General features: G+C 32.2%; 3 protein-coding genes across 3 annotated transcripts in view; 2 read left to right on the forward strand and 1 right to left on the reverse strand.

Annotated features, from left to right (window-relative positions):
- Window positions 1–1,767: 1,767 nt before the first annotated feature.
- LOC124531294 (neuroligin-1-like) overlaps window positions 1,768–14,542 on the forward strand; it is a 62,927-nt gene continuing 50,152 nt past the window's right edge. Inside the window, exon 1 of the mRNA XM_047105808.1 lies at window positions 1,768–2,235. The gene's annotated coding sequence lies outside the window, so the exon portion shown is untranslated. The remainder of the gene's footprint in view (window positions 2,236–14,542) is intronic.
- Window positions 8,509–10,270, forward strand: LOC124531295. Its single transcript, XM_047105809.1, has 2 exons — window positions 8,509–8,962; window positions 9,112–10,270. Exons 1-2 carry the CDS (start codon window positions 8,835–8,837, stop codon window positions 10,268–10,270), a joined length of 1,287 nt encoding a protein of 428 aa, XP_046961765.1. The 5' UTR covers window positions 8,509–8,834.
- LOC124530942 lies at window positions 10,835–12,161 on the reverse strand. Its single transcript, XM_047105313.1, has 3 exons — window positions 11,795–12,161; window positions 11,045–11,581; window positions 10,835–10,863 (listed from the first exon to the last, which is right to left on the reverse strand). Exons 1-3 carry the CDS (start codon window positions 12,039–12,041, stop codon window positions 10,835–10,837), a joined length of 813 nt encoding a protein of 270 aa, XP_046961269.1. The 5' UTR covers window positions 12,042–12,161.

The following is a 14,542-nucleotide window of genomic DNA, read 5'->3' on the forward strand; positions in this document are numbered from 1 at the left end:
AGAAAGTTAACGAATTATCAGCATTTTTATTTTTCTATTTATATCGAAAATTAGTAATGACTGGTATTTTTAAATAATAAGAACTTTTTAAAACGACATATTGTATAAAAATATGTATAACACGTGGCGTGTTATACATATTATAAGTTAAATATATGTCAACTTCATTTGATATTTTCAAATCTTTATTCCAATAAATTTAATTATTTTGTGAAATGATACCTAAATTCTAATTATTAGTCAATTCAGTAATATTAATATGGTGACTATTTGAAATTCTACGAACAACAATTATACACTACTGTTTATCTATGAATTGTACTTTGGTAGAATTGATTACTAGGAAATACTAACCTTTCTTTCACGCATTGGGAACCTTCAAATGGGTTTTAAGTGGTATTTACGCAACAAAACCACGACCAGCATTGACCGTCTTCATCAAGGAGGCTGCGTCTTGATGCGTTATAAATACATCCCAGGCTGTACTCCACTCGTGGCTCAGTGAAGCTCTCCTGACGGGGCGAAGGTAATCTCAACTGTAATACTAGACTAAACTAAGTAGCCTATGTGTGCCTATTGGTTAAAAAAAAAAATTGTATGCGAGACATTTGGTTTTATAATTGATGTATGGAAAGTTATTCTAACAGATTATGTTTATGTAAACAATTCATCATTGTATCCATTCTATCTAGCTATTCCGGGCTTGCTTCCTTCGTTGAAGAGAAGAGAACAAAGTTGCAATGCATTTTATAAAAAAAAAAAATTAAGAGTTAATTTTCACAAAAACTGCAAACGTAACTGTAATCAAACAAAGATCCTACGAACTTAGTATTAAGACAGATTTTTAGAGGTATATGTCTTCATAGCGTTTCCTTAGTGGCTATAGTATGTTGTTACCGGGACTTGATTGAGCGCGCTATAAATTTGGATTGCCTTTCTACATGTAAGTCCTCTGGGGACACACATGTACTGAAATAGTTATTGCTTATCTCTCCGAGCTAAAATCAACATTTACTTTCTCTTTTCAAAGAATCCACTGCTCTTGCTTTAGATTTATGTTTAAATTTATTTTACAAAGATTTTTATTTTACATTTAGAACAGAAGTACAATCTATCTCAACGACTTTTAGATGTATTGGAGTAGGTCGGGTCTAAGAGCGAATATTATTTTTAGATTCTTTTTCCAGCGGCATTGTGCTGCTATTATGTCAAGAGGGTTGAGACATGGTCAGGCAAGTTCGAATACTCTGAATTTTATATTTTTTTGAAATTATTTTACAGTTCGTAGAAAAGTAGCAGTGGACTACTCCACTTGTTGATATTCAATATTCTATAGTTGGAATGTAATATAACCTATAAGTATAATTCTAAGCTTTAATTATGATCTATCAAAAATTACATACAAAGAACAGTAAAAATTAAAGTCACCAATTTTATTTCCCTTAGATTACATCACCAGAGAATATAAAACTGCACTGAGGTAGTGTAATACATGTTGAGCTCCATCTTCTTAATATGCTTATGACAACATTTGCATTTGTTCAGTCCACTAGAAAACTAGAGGAACTGCGAAGGATTTCTTAAGCGAGTATGTCTTAAGTGTAAGCGTCGCGACGGATGCGTGTGTGGGCTGTGCACCCCGACGGGCGCGCCGGTGGTTGGGGCGGGGTGTATCGATCTCCGCGGGGCGCTTGCGCCGCGGCTCGGGTGCGGGCGGCGTCGGTGGGCCTCGCGATTACACTCAGTATCACCCGCGCAGTCCGCAGCTGGCCGCCAGGCGAGCGACTGCCTCCGCGACGCTGTTCTAACCATCGCGCACACCGCAACGTTTGACATTTCAGACGCAGCGCGCGACAACATTACAACCTTAAACCGTCTCCTTTCAAGGAATTGCTTCAGCGCTGAAACTTTTGGAACGGCTATACAAATTGTCTTTTCAAAAAGAATTAAGTTGAATTTAGACTATATTGTGTTACAACTTTCAAAGTTTTCTTAAATTCAAAAATAATATTAAAGTTACGAATGACTTTTGGATGAACGATTATATTGTAAAATGTGAAGTGATGACTAAAAATGTTAAAGTGTATAATTTTCATTTCGAGTGATCGTGCTAGTGACTGAAAAAAGACGTCTGAAGGCTCGCTTACGAGTTCACGGCTCGTTAATTCAGAGTGAATTCGAAAAAAGAGGTTTTCGCTTGCGCTCGCTCATCGGTGATAAATTTTATGACGAACGGTAAGAAGCGTATAGTGATAAGGGTCGGTTGCCTTATCTCGGGCGGCGAGGGCGGCGTATATCATCTTGTCGAACTAGACGATAATTACATGCCATCTATCTATATAAGAATATCGAGTGCTACAAATGATTTAGTAGGAACGAGCTCATCCTCAACGTATTAGAAAGAATGAAATACTTATATATATTTACTATGTAATGCTTGACTAGTTTTGTTGATACATTGCGAATTTGCACGTAGTGATGTTGTTACATATAAATTTCATTACCCATTAAATGTCATCATAGTCAACATTCGTTGTGGAACAATTGTAATAATCGTTCATTGAGATATAGATAGATATATTTGATAGAGAAAGTAAAATATACAATTTTAATCAACCTAATTTCCTAATAACAGAAAAGCTAACCTATAATATTGTCTGTATTATGACAACTTTGTAGTTTAAAAACCGAACCTAATATCTACAAATGATCTAATATTTTGGGTGTTCTTCAAAATCATAAATTGATACATATATATTTTTTTATAAATAATACGTAGTTATTGATAAAGGAAAAATAAAAAACTATAATATGTTGCATATCGGATTGCTTATGTAACGATATAGCTGACCGATTTTGATTAATCCGCCCGCGTAGTGAAGAGTACAGGCTACTGAACATTTAAGAACTCTTCTCGAATGTAGTTCAATATAAACTTACTGTACAATCATATATGTTTGCCGTATATACTGTAATGATACCTAGCAGACGGACAATTGAAAAATAATTTCATCGTTTCGCACTATAGAACTGATTTTGATGAAGTACTAGTTATCAAAATATGTATATGTATTACTTAAATTGTATATGTATTTATATGAAATTATTAACCTATAAAATAAACGTCACATGTTGTAAAGATAAATATTTAAATAATATCCACCATCCCACATTAGAGCAGCTTGGTGGAATATGAATAAAATAAAATAAAAATAAAGAGGAGGTCCAGCAGTGGATAATTTACTGTTATTGTACTGTAGTGTAAATATATAAATAAGAAACCTATTTATAAAAATACTTAGACAAGTACTAATGAGTATTTTAGTTTCAGTCACAGAGTTCTATCAGTTTGTACACTTGGAAACTACCTATTTTAAATAATATTTAAAAAATAATTTATATGTAAAGTATTTTAAATATTTCAAGGTATTTTTAGGCTTTCTATCAGTCCATCTTGGTAGGTTGTTGTTGTCAGTGTAGGCACACCCATAAGTTATTCTATCACCAGAGCAATATTTTGTGTTGTTTGTACAGTTTGAAGGTTAAATAAGTCTTTTTAAATGTAGGTAAATGAGATGTCAGTATATTGATAGTTTAAGAAGTGATTTACAATGATAACTACATTTATGGGGTCGCTTATCATTAGAGCTACTATATATATATGCTAGTTAGTCTGCGTTCGAAAAATAAAAAGAAATTTCTTCGTAGAGACACTTAATATGATTAACTTTACAATTTGTTATAGTTCATATATGTTTTACATAAGTGTCTAAGTGTAAGTAATAAGCACATACATATTTAATAACACCACGCTTCGGTCTCTTTGTACAATTTCAGCTCCCGGGTTCAAATGTAATAAACGGTAATACAATTTGCTTTTCGCTCCAAGCTATTGGTAAAAAACCTTACACTCGTTTTCGGGGTGTAGTTTTAGATTGTGTGAAAATTTATTTCAGAGTCGTATGTCTTGTTGAAATATCTTACTTTGGTACCGGACATTCGGGCGAGAGTCCAAGAATTGAGGGATTACGCGCCTTCCTCTGACCTCTTTCTCGCTGTGAACTCTTACATTTTATGTTAAGTTTCTATTATTTCACACACCATGGCTAAGGTTACGCTCACAAGAATTGTATTATTAAATTTTAATAGATTGTATAAATAATCGTTTAGATAGATATGATAGTTACAATTTGTTTTTAATAAACTGCAAATCGTGACTATGTGATGCTATTGTAACGTTACTTTTCATATTAACTGGTTAGATATTATATGACTACACTTAAAGGTTTTTTTCAGTATTAGAGTACATTGAGCCGAAGATAATAAAGCGTGGTTCTTGAATGATTGGCAATATAAACCAAGTTAATTAAATAAAATCTAGAGTGTAAAACGTCCTTTTATGTGCAGACGAGAACCCACGCTTGTCCGTAATATAAATCTTCCTATAATGCGGTAAGTTCAATTTTGTGTGAAAATTAGGGGCATATTTTTTATATCTTTTTTGGGCGGGTCTCGATTCATATCACGTTGCTAAACTCACAAAGTAGAGAGAATTCACTGTTTTCTTTGGCATTTGTTGACCCAAATGCGGAAAGGGACGGTATCTCGTTTCAATATATCACATTATGTATCTGTAAGTATGATGTGACGTTGCGTGACTATAAAAATATAGAGTAAAAATAAAAAAGGGTTGTCCAAATTCTGTCTGTGAAACACTTTTAAAAGTTTCGTTTATTGGTATTCCACATCCTCATCCGCGTCTTATCACACATTGAATTATCTCTCATGGGGTTTGGTCCTCTTATTTTATTCAGGTTGCAACGCGAGCTATAGAAAGGTGTTATAAGGAATAGGTTGAATGGGATTACAATTTAGTGTGAATGCCTCTTTATAAAAATACATAAAGTTGAGTATTCGTATATTACAAATAAATAAGCCGTTATTTTAATTATATGAATACTTATTTATAAATAATTGATTAAGCTGTGCTTCAATAATGCCCCGTTTTTCACTAGCCTTTTTAATTAAAAAAAATGGCAAGTACGAATTCGTAGATTATAATATTATTATATAAATAATTAATACTCTTTTCCGTATATAGGTATTTAAATATCAAAGTTTTTTGCGAAAATATCAATGATTAATACCTTTGGAAATCAGTTATTCATGTAACGCACGTCTCAAATGTAGTTACTCTGAGTTTAATGTATATTGGATGCGTATAACGTGGATAATTTTTGAGTGAGAAAAGTTTTGAAGGGTATTCTTCTTCCATTTAGAAAGTATCTATTCGAGTCACGCACATAGCGCTGTTTATACACATTCGCTTTGCTGTACGCAAATAATGTGGTAACTTTTTGAGATAACCTACTACGATTCTGTATTTACTAGCAACTCAGACCGACTTAGTATGGCTGAAATTCATATGAAGTTCGTTCACTCTTACCTTCCCCTTCGAGTTTCAAAATAAACCTACGTTCCAAACAGATTTCAAGATTCACTTTTCTATCAGTTATTCATAATATTCGTTAAGAATGTGGTTGAATCATTAATACATATTTGAGGAAAGTACATCAAGAATGTACCCTTTCTGAGGGACTTACTTGAATCAAGAGGAACATTAATTGTTATAAAAATTGTATAGGAATACTTTATATATTATAAATGGTAAGCTTCATGTACAATTATAAATTATTAACTAAATCTAAAACGAATAGCCTTTTGCGGAGAACTTTAGGAGATTATTATATCACTCTTATTCAGTGTCAGCCGTAGTCGGTGGATACTCACGTGACAAATTTTCATCCGACACATGCAGGTTTCCTCACGATGTGACAGGCCTATTTATATTTTTCCATCTTTGAGAAGAATATTCGAAAATATCTTTTTGAATCAAAATCCCATCCATTTCGGTACAAATGCTATTTTTCATAGCGAGCAATTCGGTTTCATAAGAGGTCGCTCGACAACTGATGCGGTAATAGCACTTCTTAAACATAATATTTACGGTGCCCGGAAAAATCACCGAATGCTATTTGCTTATTCTGCGATTTGTCTAAATCATGTGATTTTGTTGAGCACGAAATGCTTTTATTTGAGCTATAACGTTTAGCTGTTAAACGTGAAACGAAGAGTTCGTTTTATACTTTAATATGTAATATTATTTTTCATCAACTGTGTACGTAGCGCAAGCAAGTATTTTATTGGTATGAAGTTGTCATTGTTTGTTTGATGATACTCAGCTATTTTCAAAGTTAAGAGAATAATAATTGAGTATAAACAATAGTAATGACATAGACATTAAAGATATCAAAATCTATTATAAACACGAATTAAGCACACGAATATTGTGTGGAGCTCGTTTGGGTGTAAACCCGCAATTATCAGTTAAGACAAACGTGCCCTAATTACTAAAAAACAGTGGTGTCCCACCACTGTTTTCCCAAAATCTAAAAACAGGGTTTCATTTTATCAATTTGTTTGGTACAAATTCATAAATTTAATCATACAATAACAAACGGTTACCCGTAGTTTCTTATAATAACAAAAGAAATATTTTCATTTAAAAAAACTATTGGCAAAATTAATTAAATTTCATCTTCATACTAATTGCTAGTTCTTTTTATAATATGCCAATTGACATGTTTCGATATTTATTATCAAAAATAAAATCATTTAAAGAGTATAATTTGACAACTAAATAATTTAATCATTGGGTAAAAATTTTAAAGTTTCGTTACATAATGTATAAAAAAGATAAATTAAACTATTACATTCAGCACACATGCGAACAAATGATCTTTTAGGAATCGATATGTTAGCCGAATAATATGTTTATCGTCGTTTTCTTTGCTATACGATCATTTGTCTTAAGCGTTTTTGTACGTTTACCGCAGTTTTATTTTTTCTTAAGGTAGAATCATAAAGAAAAAAATAAGATCGTAAGTTTATTTAACATTTCGTATCGTCAGTATAAATTCCATCTTACATTTGCATAACTAAGGAAATGATGATAAAATGTTTCGAGTAATGAATTAGAATGACTTGTTTAAATGTACTATATGCGGGGTTTTTGGTCCTTACTAATTTTATGACAGTTTCCAACGAGCTCAGTTTCGTTAAAGGGGCGGGCTGTAATTGCCTTAAATAATGTGGATATTACCTACCCATTCATTGTCTTAAATAACTTGCACAAAACTACACAAAGCTTTTGTTTTGATGACTAATTTCTAAATGTACCTCCATCATTTTATTGTTATGCTTTCCTCTCGATTAATTTAATCTGGATGGGTTTAGTAAGCTGCGCCTCAACAACCTATGTTGTGTTGGGTAGCTAAAACAAACATTTCTAATAATAGTTGGCTTGCTACCTACCCAAAGCAATCATTGTTGTCAGTAAATGAAAAAAACGTACGGCTAACGTCCCACTTCTGGGCCAATGCTTCTTTTCCCTTTTGGTTTACTCCACCACGCGGCTCTAATGTGGGTTGATGGTTACACATGTCAGATTTCCATTCATCACGTGCAGATTTTTCGCGATGTTTTCCTTCACTGCCGGGCACAATGTGATTTATATACATTAATTCAACGGTAGGTGCTTGGAATTGAACTCGGAATTATCGGTTAACATTTACGTCTTGTAACCACTGGGCCGTAATAGCGACTCGGTTTCATGTCAGTCGTTCATTTAAGTTCGCTAACTTGTCTTCATATGGTTTATACGCCTTAGATAAATAGTATCAAAGCAATTGTAGATGTTCAACAACTTTGCGAAAACCTCTTTTTAAAGCACTTTCAACATCGATTAGTTAGGTAATTTGTTAAATTTAGCACAGTCAATCTAAGGCTCAAAATGTCTGTTACTTTGTGGACAGTTTAAACCAGTTTGCAACAGGTAAGTCAGTGTAGGCGCATGAATTATGGACGACAAGCTACGCCACTAATTGATTCTTGAACTTTGCCTTCCCCTTTATTTAACTCTCTCTTTGTTGAAAATGCATCAAGTAAACGACCAAGTACTGGATTAGTGGATTTGACTCGGAAAAATCATTAACAACTAACGGTAACTGCATTTCAATACGATTGAAAGTTCAATGACCTTTATGTTAATTTAAAAAAAAAAATACAGACGAATTGATAACCTCCTCCTTTTGGAAGTCGGTTGAAAATAGGAAGGCAGATGGGAGTATGGGTCACCTGATGGTAAGTGGTCACCACGATCCATTCCTTTTACCAATAAGGTACCAAATATGGGAAAGTCTCACGTTGTCCATTTTAAGTGTATTTATATCACTCACTTACTCTTTAAACCTGAAAAATAAAATTTCTACCACGTTATTGGTGTCGATTTGGCAGTTCTCATAGTAGGTTTTGGTAAATTAGGTACATATCCAATTCAGTATATTGTAAGTTATATACATACATATATTCTTAAAACATATATACTACATACTAGTTGTCTCATGTAGTATATATGTTTTAAGAATATACTAATAGGCATGATGACAGTAACTAAGAATCACTGAAATTATAATTTTAAATAATAATATAGGATAGAGAGACTCTAAGTAAGTAACTTATTTTTAAATTACATGTGTGATTCTATTTATTTTAATAAAAATAAAAATACAAAACATAAGAATCCGCCATATTAGGTCAAACACCAATCAGAATCGCGTGACGTCACGCTTTCGTAAAATTGTTTTGACAATTGTATATCGTTCGAAATTACCTTGTGTTTACTCGTTTTGATATTAACGTCACCGATTAATTGATATTGCGTTGTTAAATATTATTATCACAGTTTAAAAAAGACCAGCAAAGGAACGTTAGCAATGGAACAAGGATTTATCAAGGCAAATAGCTCTAATTTGCCGAGAATCGACTTGTTGATGCTGGGTGGATTTTTTGCATCAAACAACGACTTCTGCTCCGCTGAATTCCGAAATGTTAAAACTTCTATGTAAGTATTATGTGTAATAATAAGCATTAAAACACAGTATAGTAGTCAAACTTCCCTAAAGTACATACTTATATTATTTCTATTGTGTGTGTTCATGTTTAAGGTTATGTTATGAAAATACCACTTAAATATATTTTTATTTATTTTAGATCCTCTCGACCATCGTATGGTGATGACGCTGTCAGTTATGTTCATCTTAAACGTAGTGGGAACATGTGCACAGTGAGGGGCAAAATTTGTCCAGAACATAAGGTACATGCAAGGTTATATGCTGTCACAGTAATAGTAGATGAAGAAGAGGAAGCTGTTATTTCCGTACAATGTAACGATTGTGTCGCTTCTAAAGGAGGCTGCAAACATGCTATTGCATTCCTCATGTGGATCCATCGGAGGAGTGAACAGCCATCCTGCACAGCTGTAGAGTGTTACTGGATTAAATCCAAACTGTCCAGGGTTGGAACTAGCCTGAAGTACATGACAGCAAAGGACTTGTCAAATGGTGCACCTAGCTTGCTATCAAATAGTAAAGTTCTTGATAAGTTTTTGGATATTGGCCGAAAAAGAAATATTGATAACTGCGAGTTATTAAAATATCAACCTAGTTATATTTATAACAATATCAAAAGTTTATCCATGCACCAGCTTATGCTTAAATATAAGGAACAATCCTATGAGACATTTTTAAAAAAGATTGTGCTGTCTAATCAAACTATTGCTCAAATAGAGGAAGAGACCAGAGAACAGCACCAAAACAGCCTTTGGTTTGAATTGCGCTATGGTCGAATCACAGCATCAAAAGCATTTGAATTTAGTCGGTGTAAAAAGAATGATGGAAGTCTAATAGCGTTAATAATGGGAGGGACTATACCTGACACACCAGCCATGAAACATGGTAGATTATTAGAGGGTGAAGTGCGAAAAACTGTCAGCATTAAACTTGGCAAAAAGATTAGAAAATGTGGACTCATGCTGTCAAAAGAGTACCCAATGATAGCAGGATCACCAGATGGGATCTGTGAGGATGCTGTCATTGAGATCAAGTGCCCCACAAGTGTAAAATCATATAAAAATTATCTAAATAATGGCAAACCAACTGACAAATGTAATGCACAGATACAGATGCAAATGCATTTGACAGGGCTACAAAAGGGTTACTTTTGTGTAGCTGATAGCAACTTCAGTGTGAATAAAAATGTGGAAATTGTAAGTGTGAAGTTTGATGCCACATATATGTCTGATTTTCTTAAACTTTTAGCGGGTCTGTGGAAAGAAAAAATATATCCAATATTGTACGAAAGTACATTGTAATCTTTATTATAAATATAAAATAATAAAATGCACAAATAATAATTTTGTAGTTTTATTTAAGTAGAGAGTCTTGCAAATTTATAAAAGCACATGCAATTACAATAATATCATCAAGTACTTTTACAAAATTTGTGTTAAGACATGCATGGGGCTTTAACATATTAAATTCTCTTAAACGTCTAATTAACCTCTCAACATGAATCCTTAAACTAGCTATCTGCTTTGTTTCCTTCACTTCACTTTTAGATAGCTTGGCTCCAGTGACAACACTTGGGGGCCGTACAAGTTGTACTCTCTTCTTACGCAAGTATTGTTCTACATGCTTGAACCCTCTGTCAGCCATCACACACATACCAGGTTCTAAACAGTTGATAAAATCACAAGTCTCAACCAAACATGTGTCTGTTACTCTTCCTCCATAGCCTGGTGAAACATAGTTTACTAAACCATTTGGTGTACATGACACTAAATATTTAATGGTATTAGCCTTTTTGTATTCTGACCATGATAGTGCTTGATTAACACTTTTTGAAGGCTTTTGCACTTCAATTTCAAAACAGTCAATTATGCAACTTGTGTGATGAAATTTATGTCTGAAAGCCATGGGCAAAGTACGTTTTATCAAATCTTTGTTTAATTTGACAATAAAGGGTTGCATTACACTGGCTATCACTGGTATACATTTAAAAAATATTTTGCTTGCATATGTAGTAGTCATGGCAAAATCATCAGCAAGCTCTCTAAATGGATTATTTAATCGTATTTTTTTTAAACAAAGCAGTAAATGGTTATGAGGGATTCTGGTTTGTTCTTCAATTAATCCTAATAAATAGCAACAGCTTTTTGGAAGACCTAAGTAAGACCTTGGGTTTTTCATTATCTTAAGTAATGTATATTTGAGAATGTTTAATCTTTCTTCTTTCTTTGTCTCCTCAGTTAATTCACTGCAGTCTGATGTTGATTTTATTATAAGAGATTGTATTGATGGTGATGTTTCTCGCTGACTCACAGATGGTGCATATGAAATATCACTGTCAGAATGATCTTCTATACTAATTTTATTCTTGATAACATGTTTGACACCACTGCTTGATATCACTGGTTTACTATAGCTTTCAATTTTAAATGGAGATGTAGCGATTGAGCAGGAATAGGGTTTCAAGGGTGATGTTAACTGGCTTACTAGCTTAATTTTGGTCTGGACAGCTTTGCTTCTAAATTTATGTGTTATATGTACTTGTACAGATTTATCCACTGATTTTGGATAGGTAGTAGTAGGCCCTTCATGATGTTCTTCACTTGTGTGTAAAACTAAAATATAAAAAAAAATCTTAAAAAAATATATAAATCAGTGCCTAATGTATGTATGTATAGTTATACAAAAATTTTGTAACAAACTTGGTTATGATAGAATTGTTATATGTTCTTTGTTATTGATAAATGTAATAGGCAAATTCAATCACTATACACTTTAACCCGTTAAAACGGAAACTTATTCGCTGACATTATAGTGTTGGTGAGTACCTGAACTTTCTGATGAAATGATTGCAGGGTCTAATTGTTTTGTAGGTGTACTTTTCTCTGCAAAATCTTTTTCACTTTCTTCAATTAGTATCCTTCTTTGTTTCTTAAGAACATAGGGTCGCTCTATGGTATTGGAAGTTCGTTTTCTTCTGTCCAATTGGCATTCAAATCTTGTGGGCATACACCCGGACTTCATGCGCATTTGCGAAACTGAACCCATTACAAGATACTGAATATAATTTTCCATATCGTTTGGTAACTGAAACAAGAATAAAAGTTTAGTAATAGAGGAATGGAAACGTGACCGCCAATATTATTGACTATTAGAGAAAATTCTAATGATCTCTAGTTTAGTTAATTATTATACAGTAAATAAGAGATATACTTACGTCGAAATGGTCTTCGCAGAAATAAAGTACAGAAGTTGAAGATATAGCTGTTGGGTCTCGTCTTGCAAGATTTAGCCACATATTTCTAATTTTTTTCTTCAAAGGAACATTAATAAATAACTTGTTCGGAGTTTTTATAGATGTATTGTTACATTGAGGAACCGCACACCATCGATACACGTTAGAATTCATAATTTTCGTATCAAATAAATTAAATTACGGATCTAAATAAACATTTAACATGCGAACTGACAAATGTTTACGAAAGCGTGACGTCATAAACAGACGCCATTTGTATTCTAGTGTTTTTGAACAAAATTTAAAATTTATTTTTAAATGATCATTTTTTCCTAATAAAATTTACTTTTTTGCAGAATTAAGATTTATTTTGTATAAAGTAATAACGTAAAAACACGGTAGTGTAGTTTTTCAAAATTTGTCATCATGCCTATTGTCGCCCACAGCTTCGCTCGCGTTTTGCGGTCGGTTGTAATATGTTAGGTAAAAAAAGTAGCCTATGTCTTTTCTTCGAGTTCAAGCTTACTGCATACCAAATTTCATCAAATTCAGATCGTTGGTTTGGTAGTGAAAGAGCGACAGAAAGACAGACACAGTTACTTTTATATTTATAATATTAGTATAGAAATATAGTAGAGATTATTCAATGAATTTAATATAAGATTTAATTAATTCACAATATAATATAAAAGCTAATTTTTGCCAAAATAAAAACTGTTCCTTAAGCTGCCTAAGTTAAATTTAATGCAGATATAAAGTTAATTAATTAATTAATTAATTAATAAAAGTAATGTATAAAAAGTATAAAAGTAGTATAGTAGTAATTGTGGCACATAAATTCATAAGCGTGCACTCATATTTTTATAACCATAAACCAGAATATCTAAAAATAAGTACGAAATTTGTAAATCGGATTCATGTAATAACGAAAATTATTTAAGTTATTATTGTTATTCTCCCTGTTTCGGGCATTAATGTGATAATTAAGTTCATTAACTCAATTAGAATGAATTCGAACTTTACATTTTACTCCGGTTAAATAAAATGAACATTCCAAGAGTTCGTCCAATAGCATCGTTATAATTTATTTAATTTTAACGAAGTTAGATTAAAATGTGTTGTTTTAAAAAGTCAAAATGAAGGAGTAATAAATATGCTCATAACATAACACTGCTGGTTTAAGGATCTAACTGTCCTCAAGGGATATTGTTTGGTAGAATGTATATGGCATTTTAGCATCCAACATATAGGTTTTATTTTGATGTTTTTGTTTAAACATAAAAATAAAACCTATATGTTGTACCTATATGTTTATTGATCACACGAAAATTCCATGTAGTTGCCTCGATTGAAACATTCCAAAGTTTTAAATTCGAGCAAGCTTGAGATTCACGTGTTGACTGCAACTAGGCCGTCTAAGTCCCAACCTGTTTTTTTAATGTATATTTTGTTATTTCTATAAAAATATTAATCGAATTATAAAAGAATCGAAGTATGTTGAGTCCACGTAACTAAACCGTTTACCTTTATTTTATAATATCGATGAAATTCTCTGTCTACGAAATATTAATAAAGACTTATTAAAATCCTCTCTCAATAAAAATAAAGCCTTCTTTAATTGCTTAATCCCAGCTCAATATCATTATTGAGTCAGAACTCTATTATTAAGGAAGTCGGGAAGCTTGTTAAAGACATGGCTTTCGTTTTCGATTTATTTCATATTAAAAAAAATCCTAATTAAGCGTTATAAAGAAACACATCAATCTATACAATTTATATTAATAATAATTGTAATCAACTTATCTTTTTATGAGATGAGATTTTGCTAGAATTTAAAATCCACAGAATACTATAAGCTTATTCTTTTTAGTGATATATTAATATAGTTGTAGTCATTTATAAATAATCCGCTATAAATCCAGCGTTTTAGTTTATTTCAGTAAGATTTTTTCAAAACTACGAACTACAAGAATATACAAACGGCAATCAAACTCGAAACTATGAAAACATTTAAAAAAATCTCCGACCGGAACCGATAAAATGGACATTTGTGGAATACAGAATGGAAAGGACGGAGTTACATTTATACAATTGCGTCGATGTTGATCAAACCCTTTTTTTCAAGAGTTTTATTAGAATACTAATCGATTAAAAAGTCTATTAAAAAATAAATTGTACGAAGCATTATTATTGTTTCCAAAAATATTTAAAACAAACACAGAGAAACAATATGGATATAGTACTTATATATTATTTTTTTATAAACATAAAATTAAAAGACATAACTTTTACCGTGACACAAATATGTATCTGGTACATAAATAATCCTCTAGTTTCAGAG

The sequence above is a fragment of the Vanessa cardui genome, chromosome 7 (assembly GCF_905220365.1).
Source record: "Vanessa cardui chromosome 7, ilVanCard2.1, whole genome shotgun sequence".
In the NCBI taxonomy this organism is placed as follows: Eukaryota; Metazoa; Arthropoda; class Insecta; order Lepidoptera; family Nymphalidae; genus Vanessa; species Vanessa cardui.

What these genes read in the sequence shown, in the direction of transcription:
- LOC124531295 (XM_047105809.1), top strand. Translation starts at nt 8,835, where the DNA reads ATGGAACAAGGATTTATCAAGGCAAATAGCTCTAATTTGCCGAGAATC. An exon ending in CGAAATGTTAAAACTTCTAT is followed by an intron (nt 8,963 to 9,111) that starts GTAAGTATTATG and finishes TATTTATTTTAG; the next exon opens with ATCCTCTCGACCATCGTATG.
- LOC124530942 (XM_047105313.1), bottom strand. Translation starts at nt 12,041, where the DNA reads ATGGAAAATTATATTCAGTATCTTGTAATGGGTTCAGTTTCGCAAATG. An exon ending in CATTTCATCAGAAAGTTCAG is followed by an intron (nt 11,582 to 11,794) that starts GTACTCACCAAC and finishes TTTATATTTTAG; the next exon opens with TTTTACACACAAGTGAAGAA. An exon ending in TCATAACCATTTACTGCTTT is followed by an intron (nt 10,864 to 11,044) that starts GTTTAAAAAAAA and finishes CATGGCTTTCAG; the next exon opens with ACATAAATTTCATCACACAA.